This window comes from Camponotus vicinus, unplaced genomic scaffold (assembly GCF_025532165.1).
Source record: "Camponotus vicinus isolate PSW18456_S1 unplaced genomic scaffold, iyCamVici1.0 SCAF_4, whole genome shotgun sequence".
Taxonomy (NCBI): Eukaryota; Metazoa; Arthropoda; class Insecta; order Hymenoptera; family Formicidae; genus Camponotus; species Camponotus vicinus.
In genome coordinates this window covers 8,404,572-8,428,036 of record NW_028141976.1, presented here as the reverse complement: position 1 = coordinate 8,428,036, position 23,465 = coordinate 8,404,572, and the positions used below count along the sequence as shown (strand labels likewise).

The 23,465-nt window shown below is 37.5% G+C and overlaps 2 protein-coding genes across 18 annotated transcripts in view; one reads left to right on the top strand and one right to left on the bottom strand.

Annotated features, from left to right (window-relative positions):
- Positions 1-1,124: 1,124 nt before the first annotated feature.
- On the top strand, positions 1,125-23,286 carry LOC145970916 (E3 ubiquitin ligase Rnf121). Of its 3 annotated transcripts, XR_014438670.1 has the most exons (10): positions 1,125-1,537; positions 1,785-1,819; positions 2,493-2,634; positions 2,717-2,871; positions 2,951-3,179; positions 3,253-3,488; positions 3,576-3,692; positions 5,411-5,533; positions 22,098-22,493; positions 22,776-23,286. XR_014438670.1 is itself a non-coding variant. In XM_083097987.1 (8 exons), the coding sequence occupies exons 1-8, from the start codon at positions 1,499-1,501 to the stop codon at positions 5,454-5,456; spliced, it is 999 nt and encodes a 332-aa protein (XP_082954113.1). In that variant the 5' UTR covers positions 1,125-1,498; the 3' UTR covers positions 5,457-8,746. The 3 variants fall into 3 exon arrangements, 2 of the variants coding, with proteins under 2 accessions (XP_082954113.1, XP_082954114.1); XM_083097987.1 differs by lacking the exons at positions 22,098-22,493; positions 22,776-23,286 and having other exon boundaries at positions 5,411-8,746; XM_083097988.1 differs by lacking the exons at positions 5,411-5,533; positions 22,098-22,493; positions 22,776-23,286 and having other exon boundaries at positions 3,576-4,912.
- Ten-m (teneurin transmembrane protein Ten-m) overlaps positions 11,746-23,465 on the bottom strand; it is a 683,381-nt gene continuing 671,661 nt past the window's right edge. For 12 of the 15 annotated variants that reach the window (XM_083097966.1, XM_083097970.1, XM_083097969.1 and 9 more), the window contains 8 exons: positions 22,747-23,082; positions 22,244-22,451; positions 20,622-20,648; positions 18,770-18,986; positions 17,741-18,576; positions 15,327-17,635; positions 14,416-15,169; positions 11,746-14,188 (listed from right to left, as the gene is read on the bottom strand). In XM_083097966.1, the coding sequence (XP_082954092.1) occupies positions 12,700-14,188; positions 14,416-15,169; positions 15,327-17,635; positions 17,741-18,576; positions 18,770-18,986; positions 20,622-20,648; positions 22,244-22,451; positions 22,747-23,082 (6,176 nt within the window). In that variant the 3' untranslated portion in view covers positions 11,746-12,699. The remainder of the gene's footprint in view (positions 14,189-14,415; positions 15,170-15,326; positions 17,636-17,740; positions 18,577-18,769; positions 18,987-20,621; positions 20,649-22,243; positions 22,452-22,746; positions 23,083-23,465) is intronic. The other 3 variants (XM_083097971.1, XM_083097973.1, XM_083097972.1) reach the window with 1 other exon arrangement.

Genomic DNA, 23,465 nt, shown 5'->3' with positions numbered 1-23,465 from the left:
TATCTTTTTATAAAAAAGGTAAAAAAAGGGCGCCAAGTTCCCTAACAGTATACATGTCCGAAAGATGTCCAAAAGACATTTGTAAGACATCCAGATATTCTCTGTATGTTCTCTAGACATCTTTTGGACATGTGTGCTGTTAGGGGTTCATGCACTAATTGTATCCAACTGTTGTATTGTCTACAAAAATAGTGATATAAAAAATTTCGCCAATAAAGAATAAAAATTTGTACAAGATAAATATCAATACAAGGAAGAAAACTTGTACAAGTTAAATAGAAATATTTTAATTGAGAGCACTATATTATACAGAATAGTTTTAATTTTCAAAAATAATAATATTAAAAAATTAAAAATTTATTTAAAAATTGAAAACTAAAACTTAATATAAAACAAAAAATTAAAAAAACGGCGCTAAAAAGCATCGAGCAACGATATAGGGTAAATAATCAATTTATAAATTATCATTTATATTTTTAAAATTCATTTATGTTTTTAAAAATACCCATTTATACATGCTCCATAACATACCAATAATGAGGGTAGTTTCAAATGGTGCGATGAAGAGTTCCACTCTAAAATATTAGTAGAATTAGAACAATTATATATCTTACAAATATATTTTTCAAATTTCTTATAAATAATTATATATTTTTATTTAACAATAAATTGTTCATATAAAAAATCTACCCTTATTTAATGTATGTGTTTAAGTTCTTAATATCTCCATAATTTTTTTGATATCTTAAAATTTTTGTTATTTATGTTATATGACATCAAGCAAAAAGAATAGAATCTGATTTATTTTCTCTTTAATGATTAAATTTGATTAAAGACGCTATTAAAATATAATTCTTATTTTGTAATAATTTGTAAAGATTTGATATTTTTATTTGCGATGCATAAAATGCTATGTGTAAAATTGTTTTTATTAAATAGGCTTATGAGTATTTAATTTCTATTATTATTATTTTTTCTCTAACTTCTCTGTTTTTATTTATCTATATTTATTATATTTTTGATAGCAGCGCTCCTTATGACATAACGATGAACTATTCCATTAGACAATTTAGTTACGAATATTCCCCTCTTTATATTCTGTCTACCTTGCTTCAAATCAAATACATAACCTCTGAAAACTAGCGTACACACGCGTAGAAGCGATTTAGCGTTTAGTAACGTCAGCGATATCGTAATATTTTCGGCGCGAAATATCAAAGCCATCTGTCTATTGTAAAGATTAGATTTAAAAAATGCATAAAAAGCTGATTAAAAGCGCGGAGTTATGACGAAATTTGTAAATGGTTCAAGTAATTATTTTTTAAAAGGCTTGTTTAATCATACATAATAATGTTGATAACGTGAAAAAAATGCCGGTCATTCATATTAAATATATAATATCGATAACGATGTTGTAAGATGTGTGTGCAACGTATTGGCTGTCTTGTGTCAGTTAATTAACTTACATTTCTTTACGTGTTAATGGGATAAAACATTCATGATGGATATACATGAAATACATCAGATGCCAAATAAGGTAGGTATATAATTCTACGGAGTAGTGGCTTGTTAATATTAAAGTAACATGCGTATTCTCGAAAACATAACCTCTCACGTTATGTCATTTATTATAGATTGACATATGATAATAATAATAATAGGCATCATTTTCGTTTCATACATAAATATTTATTGTTGATAGCAATATATTGTTAAGGGATTTTTGCTTTAAATCACATGTGTTATTGATTAGAATTTTATAATTACTATGCTTCTTGTTTTAGAGTAACGAAGACCTAACTCCAGAGGAAAAATGGAAGTAAGTTATAAATTTATAGTATTATAGTATAATACTATAATACCTTTTCTTGCGGTTCTAAACTTATACAGGATATATAACTTAAATATACAGGACTTACATAACTTAAAAAATAACCTAGAGTGATCCAGATAAAAATGCAACATGTATAGGAAGTCCAAAACTTTATTTAACATAAACTTATATGTCAGTAATCAATATATCTTTCTCCAACTTCTCTCTTACAGCCCTTAATCTTTTGGGGTAGAATCAAATTCTGGAACAAATTAGCGTCAAATTCCATATTGTTTAACACTTCTTGGAAGCATGCAAAGTTGCTTGAAAATATCTGTTGCCATCTTTCTCTTGAAACATGAGGGTCTCGATTGTGTTCTTCAGAACTGACTCAAAACGTTTTGCCACATTAAAATTAAGAAGTGTTAAATGATATGGAATGCAATACTAATTTGTTCCAGAATTTGATTAAGATCTTATCCTGAAAGATTAAGAGCTATAAGGAAGATTGGAGGAGGGCATATTGACTATTGATATGTAAGCTTGTATTCAATAAAATTTTGGATTTTTCACACGTTACGGTTTCAACGTTACATTTTTCTCTTGATCTCTAGCAAATGATTATTTATATATATATGGAAAAATATATTAATGGTACATTTTTCATTAAATTTTTTAGAGTGGAGCATATAAAGATGCACGAACAGCATATGGGTCACGAATCCATGCATGCAGAGATGCTGCTTATATTATTAGTGACATTAACAATAGCACAGATTGCATTAGTTGAATGGAAGAAGAGGCATTTTAAATCATATCAGGTAGAGAGAATAAAATAATTATTATCTAATATAAATACCTTTTTAATTATATACAAATAAAATGTTCCTTTTGTAATACTAGCTTGTAACACTAGTAGCCATGTGGATTATTCCATTTGGAATAAGCTTAAAGAATCACTGGTGGAGATTTATATTTTTGTGGCTTTTATCTTCGTGTATAACAGGTCTAGTGGTAAGAAAAGCTATTCAAAGACCAATATTAGGTACAACACCTAGGTAATATTATATAATTGTTAATGCTACATAGAAAGAGTAGTTATAAAATATAACAAAGATTCTTTCTTATTTTTTTCAGACTAGTGTACAAATGGTTTTATTTCATTTATAAGCTCAGTTATGCACTGGGCATAATCGGCTGTGTTTTAATGTTACTTACATTTGTTGGTCTAAATATTCTATTAGACATTAAGCCTCATGTTTGGATGGACTGGGGTATACTACTTTTATTTTATGGTCTTTATTTTGGAGTATTAGGAAGAGATGTCGCTGAAATATGTGCTGACACAATGGCATCACATATTGGAGTATGTATTAATTATCTTGTATTCAAAATGCATTATGCATATAATTTTGTAATATGTAATATACTTTATGCAGTATTATACTCCAGGCAGTATGCCAACTAGAACTCTAGAACCAAATGTTTGTGCAGTATGTGGAAACAAACTTCTTGTTTCGGAACATGAAGAAGGTGTGATTGAAAATACATACAAACTTACTTGCGAACATGTTTTCCATGAATTTTGCATTAGGGGTTGGTGTATTGTAGGAAAAAAACAGACTTGCCCTTATTGTAAGGAAAAAGTGGATTTAAAAAAAATGTTTCGTAATCCGTATCCTTTTCTATAAAAAGTTTATTAATTAATTATAATGATTTAATGTCAATTTAAATCTTGTGTGTACCTTAATGAATAATGCAGATGGCAACGGCCACATGTTTTATTCGGCCAGTTACTGGATTGGATAAGATGGTTAGTTGCTTGGCAACCTTTAATTTTGTTCCTAGTTCAAGGTATAAATTGGGCTCTGGGCCTTGAGTAAGTAATATTGTGAAAACTTATTCACACACATTATTGTTGTGTTATTCCAATGCTAAAGAGAATGATTAATTTATTCATTCGATCGATATGTTTGTATTTTTGCACATATTGCAATTTTTGTTTTATACTCATAAAATATTTTATTAAATAAGAAAAGCGTATTGCCAGAAACTAATAATTCTATTCGTGTTTAAATATTAAGAATGATACCACGTTTTCTCTATTATTAATTAATCTCTATAGTTAATTTGTTATGTATATTTCTCATAACTTCTGCTAAACTTCCTACTAATAATAAATACATTTCATCATTCCTAAACCCACGACGGGTGCTGCTTCCAGTATTTGCTTTATCCGATAATATACAATTGCATTAGTGCACATATATATTATAACTATTGCTCACGAGATAACTATTCATCTTATAATTGATGCAGATATGTAAAAAGGATATTAAATCTAATAGGCACAAATGTACATAATATTTTAAGTTAAGTCGTGCTTTTTAATAACTTCCTATAATGTTTTTATAATGTAAAATGCAAATTGAAAAAGTACTAATAAAATATAAATGACGATAATTAGAAAAGTAGCTTAAAACACATTTTGATTAGAAAATAAATATTAGTAATTTTACCAAAAAAAAAAAGGTAAATTATGGAAGTATTTTTCAATATACCTTTCCATTAACTTATATTTTCTACAGTAAATTTTTTTTGTATGTAATAAACATTTTTCTAGTAAAAACGCGTTATACTTTAATGGGTTAATGCACTATATCTTGCTGCATTTAAACAAATGAGAAATCAAATTATTTATACATATATGTATTGTGTAAATCAAGAATTGTAATTAGTCGAACTTATCTTTGTTCTTAACCATTCTAATTATGTGAGAGAATGTGAAGTTTTCCAAATGTAATATTAGTTACTACTTATAACATTTCATTCCTTAAGATTATTTCAAGGAACAAAAATATTTGATATATGTTACATTCTCAACAATCCAGTTCTAACATTTGATTTTGTTTGTATTCGGGTATATTTGCGAAATTTATCGGCATATTATATAATTCGATAATAAAAGAACTGACGGGAATGTAACATGTATTTCTTTCCTCTTGTCTCTAGACCGTAATCATCATATGTAACACATTTGTAAAGAGCAAAATCACTGTCAAGAACACTTGTTTTGCAATAAAAATGTACAAAACAATATTCTTAACTGTGGTATTAAATTCCTCTATATTGTGTTTTCTTTGTTAATTTATTAGTTTTCTTTCATAGGAAGAAATAGTTTAGTTTTTAAATTTTTAAGAAGATAAATCAGTAATGATAATAATTTCAATTTAACTAGTATAAAGCATACACGTATATTCTTTTCCATTCTCTCTAATCACTATGAATTCTCTCTAATTAAAAAAATTAATTAATATTAAAGAGAAATTCAGTCATTTATTAATAGAAATAGATTCAAATATATAACAAATAAAAATAAATATATAAAGATAAAAGAAAAGGTAGAAATTGTGTGTGAGATATTTATAATTTTAATATAAAATGAAAATTTTAAAAGCCATACTAAATAATCACAATAAGATTAATGTCTTTGTTTTCATAGGCATAATAATATTTTCCTGAGCATAATCAAAAATTTATATTTAAGCATCAATACAATTGAGTATCTTTTCTTTCATGTTTTCATAATTTTTACAGAGAAACGAAGGAGGATCAGCATGAGGTGATTGGCGAAACAGAATAGCTACTGCCGTATTGTCGTGTAGTTTTTCTGCTAGAGCACCGACAAATAAGTTCCTATTGTCGCATTCGCAGTCAGAGGTGAGCAGGTAACAGATGAAAAAAGTGATCTTGTTGGACGCGCATTGAATCCAACATACCATGTATATGTGTATTTGTGTGGGCATAGTAAGAAAGAAAGAGAGAGAGAGAGAGCAATGATAACAACTTGCAAGTGATGTTACTAAAAGATTTTAATTATCTTTCTCGTTATTATCGATAGAAAAACAACTTTCATCACATCACGTATCCATAGGTACTTGTCAGACCACGTCGGACCCGTCGCGAGAATATCGTATATATATATGTATTTATACTTATATACATATATTTATCTGTATACCTATAGTCTAAAGTCTTTCGCGAACATTCGTGAGGTGTGAAATTACGTCAAGGCGCGCAAAGATAGAGGAGAAGGGGGGGAACAGTGCGCGAAATGAGATAACAGAGGGTGAGAGAGGGAACACATTTAACGGTAGTCCCTTCAACGGGTCCGATAAACAGAGGTTTACGACGTTATTCGAGATAGTTTTTTCTTTCTTTTGATAGGGTGGTTCACAGACGCCACGATACGATGGGATCATCAGGATGGGTTTAGGGGTAGACATTCACACAAACACGGGGAGATTTTATAGATATATTTATTGAGTACTTAGCGTGTAAGAGTATAGAATATATATTACCTTACTGTTAAATATATCATTACATGGTAAATATATTTATATATGTATATATATATATATATATATATATATATATATATATATATATATATATATAATGATGTATAATCTTTTTAAAATAAACCTTGCGTGCGCGCGCGCGAGCACGCACGCGTACGTGTGTGTGTTCATTCAGAGTATTTACATAATGATCGCAATTAAAATATGTACAAGTTTACGAAAAACGAAAAGGAAAAATATAGACAAACGGGCGAGCGTGTATTTCGGCCGTGTCGGTGATCGTCGGGTTCATCGGGGTGTCCTCTGCGCCGAGGATCTCGGCCATCGGGACACGAGCCGCGCGTTCACTGACACGCCAAATGCCGAGAGTAAATGCCAGGAAGGAGTCTCAATTTTTACTTTGTCACTTTTTCTCTCCGTCTATTACAAATTGACCGTCGTCTCTTTATATGAAAGTACAAAGGTCGCTACGGTGACATGATTCTCCTTTCCTTTTTACGGGCACAGGTGTACGAAACTACCATCGCTACGGATAATTGTAGGTACCCTAATTAACAACATCAATGTCGCGTACGATTGTGACTCTTTTTTTTTCTTTTCCTCTTCTTACGTATCAGCTCTCTCTCTTTGTTCCGCCCGCGAACGATAACGAAGACCTCGCATGTATATTTGCTGTATTTTATGATAAATATTAAAGCGAAGAAAATGTAATATCGGAGTCCAAGATAAAAATTCTCATAACGCATACGTCCACATCACCTGATATAGAGCTCTTTTTTCTGGACCTTTTGGAATAGCGTGTTTAATGTGTCAAATCGCGCATGTATAATAGAGAGCAATTATATATATATATATATATATATATATATATATATATATATATATATATATATATACGATATGCGTTCAAGATAAAAATTATGCACGACAATTCATAGTTACTTTCCACCGACCATGGACGTTTAGCATTTACTTTACGCTTACTCAGAATGTTGCAAGGACTTCGTGCAAGGATATCGATCGCGGAGAGATCTCGAGAGATGCTTCCTGTGTCGTCGCGTGACGTCAATATCATTTTTGGTCGTATCGTTATATATGTACAAAAAGAAATGTCAGGCGCGACCGCCGCAATTTTTCTGACTTACAAGAAAGAAGCGTGAGAGATGAACGGCTCTCGTCAGTATATATATATAAAAGAAAAAAAAAAGCGCACGACTTCCTTCCCTTCCCCTCGCAGTAACTATGTTAACGCAATTCTCGCATATTTATATATTTATATATTTATATATTAATCTATGTATATATATAATGTCTCTCGCGCGCTTTTTAGCGTTTCTCACACACCCTTCCTCTTTCACACTCTCTCCATTTTTTGACATATTTATCATCGTCTCTCTTGCGTTCTTTAACAGCATTATCGCCGGTCTTTTAACAGCATTCAGAGACATACACGATAGTTACAAAGTATTGCTTTTTCTTAATCTCGATCGCGCCTGCCGATCGCGATCCGGCATAACAATAATAAATTTTGCACCTTCCTGCGACGAGCCACATTGAGAATCCTGTGCTTCTATTTTTTTTAGATTCTTTCACTCCAAAGCCATAGATATTTAAAATTTGCACAAGTATAGAGTACAATTTTTCGAAAATTCTGAAAATTTTAATATTTTTTCTTGTATTTATTTAGATCGAAGAAAATGTTAAGATTATAGTGGACACATGTTTTTCTGTATTTTTGATATAAATTCTCATTATGTATATTAAATTAATTTAATCTGAAAATTATGTTTTAATTTTGTATCCATGATTTTCTACATTTGAAATATAAAGAAATTGCAAAAACTGTGCAATATGTTTCATCATTTTCCGTATATAAAAATTCGGTCAAGTTTTTATTAGAATCCTTAATGAGACTACTATTGAAAATAAAATAAAATAAAAGGCAGGATTCACCCGCGGCTCTCTTGCGCTCGAAGGAAACATGCGCTAAGCGTAAAGTTAACTCGAGTACAGGACTTTTTAACGTCGTATCGTTTTTTTCTTTTTCTCTCTCCGTTTTTACGTATCGTTTTGCGAGTAGACGAGTACACATAGAAAGTGGCTTGCAACGAAAAATCTCCTGTTCGAGGTGTCGACAAAACGCTGCCGAGCATTTCTGCTACAAACTATACAATAATGCGCGCGTGTCGGATAACGGCGTATTAATAGACAACTCAGTAACAAGCGCTGCTACGGAGGGGATTTTATTCCCTCGTGCTCCGAGAGTCGAGGAGATCATTAAGAACGTAATATCGAGGGGATGCGGGTTACCCGAGGCGACGTTCGAAAACATCACCGAAGAGGCAATCTTGCCTCGTTATTAAGTTCGATTAGTTTAAATTTAATCACACATGTCCATTTTATAAATTGATAAGAATAAGGTCAACTTCGATAAAAAGGTTTTTAAATTTTCACAGCAAAAAATATATATATTTCTGCGCATGTGGAATCTTGGAAATAATATTAATGAGTCAGTTGTAGTCCAGTTTTCTAATCATTTGCATGTTAAATAAAATAAAATTTAATTTTTTAATTACCATGTGAAATTATTTTGAGATTTTCCCACCACATTTTAATCTTGAATAGATAATTTTTAGAGTTCTCTCAAATATTATTCTAACATATACGTTTCAATATGTGAAATTATATAATGAAAATTATTCGCTTGAGATTACAATAATTGCGGAGAAATAATTTTATTAAAGTTTTGAAGAAAGAATGTCGGCGAGCCCATGTATTTAAAGCCCGAGGCCCTGATAACTAAGCAATTTGCCTCGTTAAGTTTTGAACCTATTGCTTGTTCTATTTTACGGAGGAAAAACAAATTTAACCATTGTATCGCATGATGAATCACAGATCATTAAAGCCTCGTCTTCGGGCATAATGATCTGTGATTCATCATGTGATCCCCCTAGTAAATAATAATTTAGAAAAAGACGATTAACAAAAAAAAAACTTTCCTTAGACGGAATATTTTTTTGATAAAGAGTACAAGAATTTTGGCGGCATTATTTTACAAATATGAAAAATTCGTCACGATGTGAAATACATATATGAATTCTATCAATGTTCTTCTCTCTTTCAATTAATTTTTTTGCAAAGATAACTTTGATGTGGAAGATTTTAAAGATATGACAATTGTTGAGATTTGACTTAAATATTGCAAAATCAATGTCGCCGCTAAAATTCTCTGGTGAAAATTTTTTTTTAAGCGAGGATGTGAAGACTACTTTCGCGAGACAGTAGGCTATACACAACAGATATGTGCAGCGATGTTAAGATTCACTGTAAGATTCACTAGCACATTCCCTTAACCGTTCGCTAAATCCCACGTCAACTCCTCAACTAGTACGTACATTTGCAATTATGATTATGTATCTTTTTTTTATTATATATCGCCTACGTGGAACACAACGTGGTGGAGCTGCGTGGGCTCGCACGTTGGCTCACCGTGTACCCCTATATATAAATATATATATATATATATATATATATATATATATATATATATATAATGCGTTATATTAATTTTTTTGCGTCTTTACTTTCTATTTAGTCGGTTACTTCATTCAATCCGAACCACAAACTTCGATCTACATTTTTTTCTTATTTACCCAATATTGATAAACACCGACGAATTCAGCTATATCAGTTATAGAGAGGAGGGGTCAAGGTTGTACCCTGTAAAAAAATAGACTAATTCAAAGAATCTCGGGAGAGAAAATCATCTCGAAATTAATATTAATAATATTAAACATCTGGAAATGAAAATTAAGTTTAAAAATTTTTGCGGATACAATTAAAATACTAATAATTAAATACTGACGTTGAGTTTAATTCTGAATAATTTTCTAATTATTGAAAAATTCCTGATTATTTCTAATGAAAATAAAAATAATTTGATACAAATGGGAAAAACTATGGAAGAGAATGCAATAAAATTTTGGGAATTCGAAAAATTTAAAATCCGAAAAATAAATCTCTGCATAGATTCTTGTTAAACCCTATTTTTTGTCGGGTACTCTCTTCGGTGGAGCGCGGGGGTGAGGTTCTCTTCACAGGGCGATCCTACATACACGCGGTTACATAGGACTCTTCTTCTCTCGACGACACAATTCAAAAAATAATTTTTCATTTTTAGTAGAAAGATAGGCGGGGCATTTCTCGTACACAATGGTAATATTATCGTATTCCATTATTATTATTATTATTATTATTTATTATTATTATTATTATTATTATTATTATTATTTATTATTTTTTATTATTATTATTATTATTATTATTATTATTACTATATTTATTATTATATTATTATTATTACTTATCGTGTTATCATATTATAATTATTACTATTATTATTATTATTATTATTTTTCTTCTGGACATTATTACTTCGACGCATCCCGTTACGACTGTCATTCGTCTCGTCACGTCGGTTTTTGTTACATGCAGATGTTACGTGGCAATAGCAGCTTTTACTCGTTTACGTGATGCCTATTTACAAGTGTCTACGTTGTCTACGACGAATCAGTCGATTCGTTTATACCTCAGGCACCCTCTTCTTCCACGATCGAAATATTCGTCAAGTTTAAAATCTACAAAGTTTATGCTCAAGTGAGACAATTGAGCGGATAAATGGGACAATGCGACAACTTTGCAGCGATAAAATTAATGACTATCCTTCTTAATAATTTTCTAATGACTATCATATATATAGTTTAATACTCTAGCGTTTAATTCACATTGATTATTAATTTTATTCTTGAAAAATCAATGTATTGTTCCATTTATCTAACATCTCGAAGACTCCATTTGAACTTACGTTATATTTGAAGTATGAAATTATATTTAAAATAAACTCTATGGCTCTTAGACTTGACTTGATTTCGATTCTAGGTGCCGCATTTATACTTGGCTCCAATTATGCGTTTGTACGCGTCGGCGAAATCGATGAGACGACATCGCCGATTGTACGATACGTATGCCGATTTAAAGCGATAGTGTATGTCTACGTCTGTACGTGTGTATGTATATGTTTTCTTGTGTCAATTGTGTGCGTAGGCCTGGGTCGAGATTAACGCGACTATCCACTTGACGCGAATATCGCGCGTTTTCTCTTAACAAAATTTCCTCCGTTTTCCACGCATTTTTATATCAAAACAAAAGAATATAGAATCGCGACGCGTCCGATATAATTTCACGACTTTCCCCATATTATTTCTCCCGTTCGCGTATATTTCGGGGACGTAAATTCCTATTATATATCTTTATGCGTGTGTGTGACTCGTGTATTCTTCTTTGTATACATATAAAAAAGCAGTATCGACAGTTCCACTTGTGTTTCACGACCGTTCTCGCGCGCATTTCTTTTACACATTACGATACTTTATCTACATTTATCATTAAGTTCGAGTGTAGCTATATTTACAATTGCTCGTCTCGCATCTAGTACACCAATTTGCGCCATGTTAAAAATATCTGCTGTATATATCTATTCTCCACGTTTGTCTCTTTCTCTTTCTCTCTATCTCTCTTTCTCTCTCTCACTCTCACTTGTCCATTCTCGGACGAATGCGTCCCGACTAGAGATGCGAGGTGCGAGAACATTTCAAACAGAGAAACCTGACATCTCTCTCTTTCATTTGCATTTTTTATTGAAAATTATCTTCTCCCTCGCCTCACATCTTCTAGCTTCGACGCGCTGATCTCGAGATGTCTCGCTCCTGTCTCGCGTGTGCGTGCGTATAACGCGTGTCTTGTAGACCCTGTTGCATGAATTAACATCAGCTCGAATTTGACCGATGATCTGTGACGAAAGTCCAAGACACGTACATTTCCCTCTCCCATTCTTTTTTCGCAAAAAACACTATCGATTTCGTCGCGGACGGCACCTTGAAGGTCTACGCACGCACTTTTATCCGTCTTGCACCTTTATATGCGTCTATATTCGTCACCCCCTTTTCTCTCTCTCTCTTCCTTGTGTTTCTCCCTTTTTCTCTCTTTTTTCCGTATAAACTAATCACCATATAACAAGCTTTATATTCTTCATTTCGTTAATAATGCGACTAGGTTAATTTTGACACTTCGCGATCCCGTTCTCACACCCGTCGTCTTCCTACGCACATCAATCTAGAATTTAAATTCGATAGCGATCGCATATAGACGCGCTTATGGCACATCGATAGATTGCATTATCAGATACGAGACGCATCGTTCGTCATCATGTGATAGATCTTTGCGATCTCCTCTCAACGACGAGTACGAGAGAGAAGAAAGAGACCGAGAGGAGGATCGAGGAGAAAAGGGAGCAACAATGCTGGCCGTTCGCACAAATTGCGATTTCGCAAATCACATTACGACGACAAAACCGTCCTACTGTTTCTTCCAAGACGCGCTAGCTCTTTCTTTCTCTTCCGTTCCTTCGCTTCACGCGCGAATCAAGTCCCAAGCGATACTTTGAACTCGCGTCGTGGCGTCCTCGAATCACGAGTCGTGCCTATGAGTTCTGTTGCGCCTGTTGCCGCTCTTCCGCCTCTTCCTCTTGGTGTCGCGAGTGAACGCGACGTTACCAGGATCGTCGGCGAGCTGGGGATACCTATGCACGCTGTGGATATCGACGCCTTCGTAGCCGTCGACGGTGCCGCGACTGATGAGCTCGTCCTTCTCCTCCTTAGACCAGTCGCCTCGACCCTGGAAACCGGCCATTACCAATTGCTTCTCGATCTCCCAGGCGCGTTCGACGGCACGCTTGTGCGCGTGCTTCAGAATCCGATGTCGCTCCTGTTCAGGATCGGCCCCGTACTTGATGACCACCGCTGCGTCCGGATTGTGCAATCTCAACTCTTTCCACGTGCCGGCACCGTGTTCCGTCGTCTCGTGCGTGGATACGTTAAACATACCGCCCAGCCGATGAAGTTCCTCCATGTCATCGCGGATTTTCAGCGCGTTATCCTTGACGAAATAGAAGACATCCTGATCGTGCACGCTGAAATGCAGCGGCAGGAAGTACGAGTTGTTGAACACGGATGTGACCACGTCTTGCACTACACTGTTCACGCCGTCCACTACGCTCACCAGAGCCCGACCGCCAACGCGCGATACTAGAATACCTTCGCCGAAAACTGCCCGACGATGGGCCACCCGCGGCAATAGGTTTCGCGTTTTCGGTTCCAGCTTCAGCAATGGCTTGGGCACGAAACCAAGATCCGAAAACTTCTCCTGCACACGATTTACGATGCATTGCAGACCGGACATCACGCCAAAGTCCGGAGTCAGTTGCGGAGACGTGACGGTGGCGCTCGGTTGATACACCATCTGCTTTGTGTATTCAGAACCAAGCATAGTTGAAATGTCGTAGCCATAGAGTTTCAGCCAACTCGCCAGATCCGTCATGTACTCGACGTTTTGTTTAAAGTTGATCGGATCGTTATTGCGGAAACGATAGATGAATATGTCGGTCGGAGTGGTGAGCTCGTTGGCCATTTGTTCCCAAGCAGGCGTCATCCATTGACCAACGGTTGGATCGTAAAGTCTCTTGTTTAAATAGATCAACTTGGTATTGGGATCGAAGAGACCACCATGGAAATCGATAGGCAAATAAAAGTCTGGATTGGTATCCTTGATAATCTTGCCGAACGGCGTGCGTCGCATCTCCTTGATGAGATTGCCATTGGTATCGAAAAGAGCGAGAGGCGAACCATTTTGATCTGTTGCGACGTAGAACCGTTGCTCGGATGTCTCCACGGTCATCAAGAAGTCGCGCGAATCGTAAAGGAATCGGAATGTTTTGGACAACTTCGGGAAGTGCACATGCGTTATCAGATCCGGAGTTTTTGGATTCGCGTAGAAGAATTGAGTGATATTTTCTCGGTCGTCGTTCATCGACACCAGTCGACCGCGATCGTCATAGAAGTACCAAATTTGGAATTTCTTGTGCTCTGACGCATGAATCAGCTGACCGCGCGAGTTGTACCTGGAGAAGAGAAAATTAATAATATATATTTTGGCATATATCTATTACAATATAGTATTTTTAGGTCAATGTTCTTGAACAAAAAAAACTATCCACAAAATTTGCTGCGAGAAAATAGATTTTTTTGTACATACAAAATACTATTCCATATATACATTTAGTTATTTTAATAACATTTAATTATATTTTACAGATATACCTCTTAATTTGGGAAAAAAAAAACTTACCTATATTTGTGCTCGCCACGAATTACGACGAAACCGCGTCCATCGTATGAGTTAAATTCGACGTCACCGTACTGGACCACTCGATCACCACTATCATAGCCCAAGACGATCTTCTCATTGTGCTCGGTCACGCCAATCACATTACCATTTTCGTCGTATGCGTATTGCCAATTATTCTCGGTATCCGCTACCTCGAGCACGTGACCGTCAGCATTATACGTAATCTTCTCCATTCTAGACCATTCCTTCTTCTCCATGGACTCCTTTCCGATCGTGAGTTTTCTCATCTTGATGCGATTGCGATTGTCGTACTCGAGCTCCATGCGAAACACGTCGAAGGATCGGATGTTCATCAGCACCGTCTTGATGCGACCATGTTCGTCATAATCTGTGACCGTGAAGAACTGTTTGCTGCTGTCTTGCATAACTGATCGATTAAAGAGATTTCTGTATATCCTAAGATCACCGACGCCTTCTAGCACACCAAGATTCTGGTTATATTTGAGACGAAGTTGAGGCAGTTGTTTGCCGTTAATGTCGACTTCGATGCCAGATATACGCGCATTACCATCGTACTGATAACGATAATGAGCGTTATCCATGCCACTCTTGCTGCCAAACTTGATCTTCTCGTCCTTTACAATGCCAGCATGGTATTTGTATTCGATACGCATCTCAAAGTTTGGTTCATTGATGTCGATGCTACGCACTAGACTAGTTGTTTCTTGATAGGTGTAATGTATTGAGGATAATCCTATACAAAATATTTGCATATTTTTAACTAACAAATTATATCTTTAATAATTTTATGTTTATAAATCAACAATATTTTTTTTTCTTAATCACACTTAGTAAAATTTAATTAAGGAGAAGAAATAAAGATATATTATTTTACAGTAATTAATACTTACCGGCAAGCGTAGTTTCGAGTTTTCCAGCATGATCATAGACGTAAGCAACTTTTCCGCTTTGATGAGGATATACCTTGGCAAGGATCTGACCGTCATCATTGTAAAGAATCTCGTATGGATGTCTGTTCATCGGCGAGTAATATTGATATTTGTAGAATCCGAGAGACGTTTGAAGAGAGAATGTATGGATGTGTCCTCTCGGAGTAGTCAGTGATTGCAATGCTCCCGCCTCGTCATATTGGAGAAGATAATCGCTTCCACGTGGCGTAGTGACCTTCAGCGGCAAACTGCTGAACATGTCTTTGAAGGCATACACCATTGACGTACCATCGCTGTACTTGATCTCGTACAATCGACCTGCTCTATCGAAGCCATACGTTTCGCTGATGTCGCCCCACGTCCAACTAGTCAGTCTGCTGAATCGATCATATTCCAACTCAACACCAGCGAAGATACCGTTTCTCGGGCCCCATTTAACGGGTCTAGCAGTTCTATCATATGTAACATTCAACAGTTCCACCCGGTCGTCCATAAACACAGCCACAGTGTTTGTTTCCCTGTCGTATTCGAGAGACAGCAAGATCTCGCCATTGACTCGGAGCTTCCTGCCGACCTGAGCGATTGCCTTCGAGTTTCCGCGATTCTTATTTCCTTGAATCTTTCGGAGGAAGTATCGCCACTCGAAACGATTAGCCAGATCGCCAGCGATCTCTGTTCTCTGTTTAGCCGGCACGGGATAGCTTTCACCTAACAGAGGTTCGATTTCAGCCAGGATCGAGTACGGCATACTATCGGTGCTGACGGTGTGAGCCCATGGTGTTACTCTTCCAACTGAGCCATCGGCGAGAACTGTTGTTCTTTGCTCGGCCTCTCCGACCTTCGTGACAACGGACGATCCTTTGATTAACATCGAGATGGGCTTTCTGTTGTTTTGTCCAACTTTGACTATGGCGCCTTTCAGGCTAAGATCAAACGTCAAGCTAATCACTTTGCCTGTGGGTGTCACTGCGCTGGTCAGTCTGCCAAACTCATCATAATTGTAAACGTAACTGCGGCCGGTACTATCGAGCTTTGTCTTCAGCAAACCAGTGGGTCCGTGATAGTCGAAAGTAACGTTGTAATTATCGGGCGTGCTCAGTTCGTGCAACATCTTCATTCTGGACATTCTTAGTCTGCATTTTTGTCCCTTTGTGTTTTCGATCGAGTTCACTTGGCTGCTGTAGTCTCTTAACAAAAAGACCTTGTTGCCAGCCGCGTCCGTCACAGTGCTGAGCTTACCATTGCTAGTGTTAACGTTGTATGTGAAGAGATACACAGTCTCGCCGGTCAGAATGTTCTTCGTTGCAATGTGCTGGCCGAACCGATTGAATACGTAGATTTCTTGCGTATCAGGTGCGTAAATCTCGTATTCTCGTGCGCCGCTCGCGTCAGGAATGCTCGCCGTCACCGAACGAATGCGATAGTTAGCTTGGTCGCCAATGTGCACTACTCCGTCGGGTGAAACCGCTACAGCGGATATAGTATTAAACTTGGAGGTGGATGCCAAATAGTGATCGGCCTCGAAGCAATCGCAACCGCGCTCCAGGCAATTGCACTTGGACTCAGCACCAGCATACGGTGAGATCTTGCCATCAGTCCCGATTACACGAACACGATTGATCCTCTGGGAATCGCTCTCGGCGATGTAAAGGTCGCCCGATGGACCGAATGCAACGCTTTGCGGCATCACAAGAGTGGCGTGAGTCGCGAGTTCCGTGTCAAACGAGGCTGACGGAGAGGCGCAGTGAAGTGGACGACCGGCAACGACCTTGACACGACCATCTGGGGCCAGCTGGAGAACCATGTGATCGTCGATCATGTGCAGCGAATTGTCCAGAGGATTGATCGCCAGTTCGGTCGGCCAGCGTAGATGAACTTCTTCGACGTTCAACGTTCCTTCACAAGGTATGGGTTTCCAGTGCGATTTGTGCATATGATTACCAATTATGGTGGTGATAATACCGTCTCTGTCGACCATTCGTATATTCGTGCCATCGGCAAAGTACAAGACATTATCGGCAGAGACGGCAACGCCCTTGGGATAAGCGAGTTTAGCGTCTCGTGCGAGCGCACCATCGCCACAATGAGCTTCGTCGCCAGGAAGACAACGTTCTCCGGAACCGACTACTGTCTCCCAATTATGGTCGGGATCCGTGTAGTCGTTGGTGTCACGTACGCGAATGATTTGATGAGATTCTGGATCCGATATATAGAGAACGCCGTCCAGCGGGCTCAGAGCGATGTGATAACGATATGATACCCTCGTTGCACTGGAAGAATAAAAATAAAGTTAAAAAAAATTATAAAACATTTTAGAGGAATTTAAAGAGTTGTAAGAAATTATTGCATAAAATTAATCGATATCAATTACGTACTTTAATCTGACTACAGTTCTAACTGTTCCATCAACGAGAATCTTCCTGACTAGATTAAAATCACCGACAAAGATGGAGCCGTCTGCTGCAGTGGCAAGAGCAACGGGCGCTAAGAGACGCTGCTTGGAAGCTTGCCCGTCGCAATCGTAACAATCCAACGGTCTCTGATGACCATCTCCCATCGTGGTGAGAATAACTCTCGGTTTATGCTTCAGATAAATATTTGAGCCGTCTCCTTTCTGCAAAATACCCTCGTGGAAGTTGTATCTGTGATGAATGTCCAAGTTCCAACCGCCGACTTCCGAGATGGACATGTCGTGACCGCTCAACTTCGTCGTTTGCACATCCCAGATAATGTCCTTGCAATCGCTATACTCATAGCCAACCTTCACCATAGCAGTCGTAACTCCGTAGACGCGTTGGCGATAGACGTTCAAGCGATTCCATGCGTAGGTGAACTTGATCACTGGATCGGCTTCGAAGGTCTTCTCAAACAGTATACCCTCGATCGTGATTCTCAAATGTATCAAATTCAAGGTCGCTGGTATGACTTCCGGAGTCAGCTGCAGTTGTATGGTCGAGAGATAACCGGCCGCTCGCGAACTATGATATACTAGATTCAAGCCTGTTCCGGGTATTTGCAAGCTCTCCTGTATAACTTGAGACTCCGCCAAAATGGCGCTCTTATCCGGGCAGGCTCCTTGGAATCCGTGCTTCCAGGTCGCCAGGACGACCGGCTTCATGAGATCGTAATCGTGAGCGGCGCATGCGTGTGGAACATGGACGGGCGGCTTCTCCTCGGCAGTGCTCATAACAATCTTGTCGATTATGACGACCTGGAGCGAAACACATACATTTTAGAGGCTACTCTAGAAGAGGTAAACTTAATCATACATTCTAAGAAAGATATTATTAAGTCATTCACTTTATATCGCGAAATTTAACTTGGTTAAAAAGTTCCACTAGTTTTGGCTGATTCAGTCTCAACCTTCAGTTAGAACTCGAATACAGTGATTAATTGAAATTTACCTCATTCCAAGGCACGAAGACGATATGACTCTGCGGCTTGAAGGGCGATCGACCGAATTGCAGAGTTACGGCACCGCCGCCGTTCACCAAGAGATCGAACCAGCCGTCATCTCTCGTAAGGGTGAAGCCTTCCAGCGGTGTGCTGGTACTGACCCGCACTCCCATGAGTCCCGTGCCGAGATGGGTAACGACGCGGCCGCGTATGACGGCCGATCGGCTGTTAGACAACGATCGTGTTACTCGCAGAAAAATTCGGATAAGATCATTTCTTTGTGTGCTTCGTCGTACACTACCAACAAAGCAACCGCTATTCTCTAGACTAATCTCAATCTACTACTGTTTTACTGTTCACAGTCCTTAGAAATTTTCTTTAGAATGAATATATGCCGACGAAAAGAGATACTGTCACTTGATAACGAGATCTAATGAGATGTTTGTGAGACAGTTAAATGTGTTTAATGTTAAAAATAAAAATATCATAGGTATGATATCCATTTTAAAAGTCTTCTAAAAAGTAAAAAATAGAGACAGATAAATCAATGCAATAAGTTTAATGAGACTTTTAATATATCGTGGATCATATGTGAAAATTAAATTGATTAAAGTAACGTGATAACAAAATTGGAATAGGGGAGATCTTGTACAATATTTAACTGTGGATTCAGGTGCTTTGAAAATAGATCCTGGAATTATCGACAAATCAATGCCCATAATGGGGGGAATCGCTATAATTATACGCAAAGTGCCGTTTTCTCGAGCGTTTAAAAAGACAGAAGTAATCGAGGTAAATTTGCATCTCGGATAATGCGCGTCCATTTACATGTGACAGCATTCTTTCGCCGGTTAATAAGTATCTCGATACCGAGTATCGATCGCCAATCGCGTATGCAAATACGCCATGAATATTCAACGCGACGTACTTTCGTCAATTCTGCTTCTCAGTGCTAAAGAGGGACCACTCGACTCTTTTGATTGATATCGCTGCACGAATAACGACGAACGTAATCGTTGCATTATTTTCATCGCGATGTTTCAGATGATCTCTCCGTCACTATAAACGTCATATAGTTGCCTCGTTTTTCTCGAACGAACAACGGAATACGATAATCGAACCTTCATAATCGTGCCTCTTTGGCACTGGAGCGTTTTATGGTCGAGGACAAATCACTCTACTTATATACGTATAGTCGATATATATATATATATATATATACATAAACACGAATAACACAAAGTCGGAAGCTCAACGTAAAAGGCACGAAACACAACGTAGGAATCAAAAGGTAACTGAACCATGCAACACGAGAATGTGTTCAACAATAATGGAGGACAAAGTGCGAGTTCGAACGATCGTGGAATGTGTTCCAACTGTTCACATAGAGACTCTTAGATCATGTATATCGCACACATCTCATTTTTAACATTCATTGCTCTCAAGTATTGATAAAAAACATTGATCGATTTGTCATCGATATTAATGAGAATGAGAGAAAGATTTCTTTCTCACAATCATAAATCTACGATTTGGCTTTTTCCATCATTTTGGGAACAACTGATATAATATAAATGCGAGGTGTAGAAATACATGATCGGAGGAGAAAGAGAGAGAGAGAGAGACCGAGATTCAATGAAATCGAATGAGGTCAAACTTCTCGAGCACAGTCGAACGCACACACGCACGGCTCGTCGTGATCAGGATGCAGGATGTATTTATGTACACATACGTGAGAGAGATATCAAATGCACGAAAATATTATCAAACAGCAGCAGGTTCTTTATTACTGTTACGATGGATCTTATTACGGATCCTCGTTCATTTAGTCGAGCTTTATCGACGTCTGGTTTTTCTTACCTTGTGTTGAAGTGATTCCAGAACATACTGACCGGGCAGCACGGATAAAACAGAGCCGAGTTAAAATGATGCGATTAAAGGCGAAAATAGAAGAAGGAGAATGCAGGATCGAGGACGAGAGGTCAAGGACGTAGGACGTCGAAAGAAAAAGAGAAAGAGAGAGAAAAAAGTAGCGAAGGATTTCCAAAGGTGGGAATAAAAATATAGAGGAGTCTGAGGAAAAACTTTTCGCTTTTACGAAGAATTTCGATATGTCGCGTCTCGGGATTACTAGAATTTGCTGGTCCCTTCCGATGGACCTGACGCATCGGGGAGAAAAAAAACTGTCCGGTTATTGCATATAACCCCTTCCCTCCCCCTTAGTCAGTATGATGAGCGAAAAGCTCGAGGCTTAAACATGGACTCACACATTCACGCAAGCTCCACTCGGACGGACATGAGAAAGAGAAAAAGAGAAAGAATCGAAAGAACGGGACTTGGATTGATGTACCAATAGAGATAGATCGTAAGGGATTGCGATAAAGACTCTGGGGCAGATAGAGAAAGAATGAAGAAGAGAGAGAAAGATAGAAAGAGAGAGATATTATATATGGATGTGGATAGCGGGGGAGGAGAGGAGGAAGAGAGGGAGGGAGGGAGGGAAAGGGTTAGTGCAGGATACACGCTCGCGCACACGTACGTACAAAACATATGTAGAAAACTGTTGGGATGTGATTTCACACGGGTCACAACAACGCAGATATAATATATTGAAATCTATGTATATGCATCCTCGTGTCTATACTCTGTCTGTAATACACGTGTACTGCGAGAGAAAGAAAGAGAGAGAGATATACAAGGATATGCGTGTATCTTGTAATATATGCGCGCAAAGGCAGCTATAAAGATTATCGGATCCCTGCGAGAAAAGCTAGGATCCTCCTATGTGTGCGCGTTTCTTCCCGCTTTAGTTAAAAATAGAGATCGATCGGCTTTGTCCGACTAATCTTTCAACCGATTCGGTTCGAGTCAAAGGGATTGTACTCGTATTATTAATAACCTTTAGTCGTTCCATCGAGCATGCAACTTTCTCGACCTTCGCGATTCACAGGTTTTCGTTGGTTCTCCATTCTCCACTTCCTCTGTCACATAGGAATCTTTTGTTTAATTTAGAATATAGATGTGATTTCAATAAAATATAAATGTTAAGGCTTTATAGTAGAGTTTCTGATATATAAGATATTAAACATCTCAGAAATTGGATTTCAAGTCAATCAAATTTTTAATATAAATCTCAATAAAAAGCATTTAATAAAACTTTTGCCAAAAAAAGTTGATTCCATATTGTTTAAGAAATCCATATGTAAAGGGAATATGGTGAACACAAGTAATATCGCGTATAGCACCAATGGTTAGTGTATTCCTATTTAATGCTGCCATTTTCTCCTGATCGCACATGTGTGTTGAAATCTCCTATTTTCCTACTTTTTTATTCAGAGACACGCAGACTGTAGACGCAACATCGACATCGGGACGGACAATTTTCGCTAACGATTTCAACGCGGAGACGACGAGGATCATGACGACGACATGGTCGCAAGGACGAGAGGGGAAAGTCTCGCGACGATCGACGCCGAACTTACCTCTCGTTGAAGGTCTCCTGACGAGCGTAGTTCTGCAGACTGCCCTCGTCGATTAGGAACTTCATTCTCTCGAAGAAGGAAGCAGTAATGGCGGGTGGCTGTTTCCGTAGCAATATATCGATTGGCTTGGGCGCTGAGACGCACAGCTGGCTGCTGCGGCATATGTGATTGGAGCAACATTCCGGATCCGCACAATCAATGAGACCATCTGAAAGTCCCATTATTCTCCATTAAGATCGCAGAAAAAAGGGTACACTTACATTGATGAATGTTTTAATTAGAAGTATTTAATTTCGAATAAATATTTCAACTATATCGCAATTGTCTAAAATTCCAATTTACATTTTATTTCATTCTCTAGTATTTTAATGTCTTGATTTTAACAAATAAAATGTGTGGATTATATATTTAACAAATATTATATATAATATACACGAGTATAATCAACACTCTCCTTTTATACTGAATCATTATAACAGATAAATTTATATTGGAACATGTACCTTTATCATTGTCTCGTCCATCGTTGCAGTTCTGCTCTAAAAGTACGCTGCAGTCCTTGCCGTCCCAACCGTCGTAGCACTGACACTCCCATTGCGCGTCATTCGACACCCTGCACTGTCCATGGCCCGAACAAGAATTCGGACATCCCTCCATCGTGCAGTGTTTTCCGTTCCATCCGGTGACGCATAGACACGTGCCATTCTTGCATTGTCCATGCTCGTTGCAACGAGGGTCGCATTGCTTCAGATTGCAAAGCTCGCCGGACCAGCCTGGCAAGCAGTCGCAAGCGTTGTCCACGCAGTGTCCGTGAGGACCGCAATCGAGATCGCACAGTTCTGAAATACAGCGGAGCGGGAAGCTGTAAAAGCGACTGATTCATCTGAGAGTACGCGAGTGTGTTAGTTTCGAAACGACACTCAGAAGCCGGGAATAAAGCAACGATCGTCTGACAAATGAATGAAGCTATGAAAGGATAATTATAATCAAGAGACTGAAAATTACTTCGTAAGTTTTCTCGCCATCTTTCTGACACCTGGAACACAGGAATCATCAGTTTACGAAAGTACGAAATAAGAATATGAACATATTGATCGATATCTTTAAATCAATTCTATATATATCGTGCTTATAGATATCTAAATTAATATTATACATATTGATACGAATATTTATCTGTAATTCTGAGAAACGCATAATTATTATAATTATTTAAAAAGTA

Coding starts and splice junctions, on each gene's coding strand:
- LOC145970916 (XM_083097987.1), top strand. CDS start 1,499: ATGATGGATATACATGAAATACATCAGATGCCAAATAAG. Junction 1,538..1,784: donor TACATCAGATGCCAAATAAG/GTAGGTATATAA, acceptor TTCTTGTTTTAG/AGTAACGAAGACCTAACTCC. Junction 3,180..3,252: donor CAATGGCATCACATATTGGA/GTATGTATTAAT, acceptor TACTTTATGCAG/TATTATACTCCAGGCAGTAT.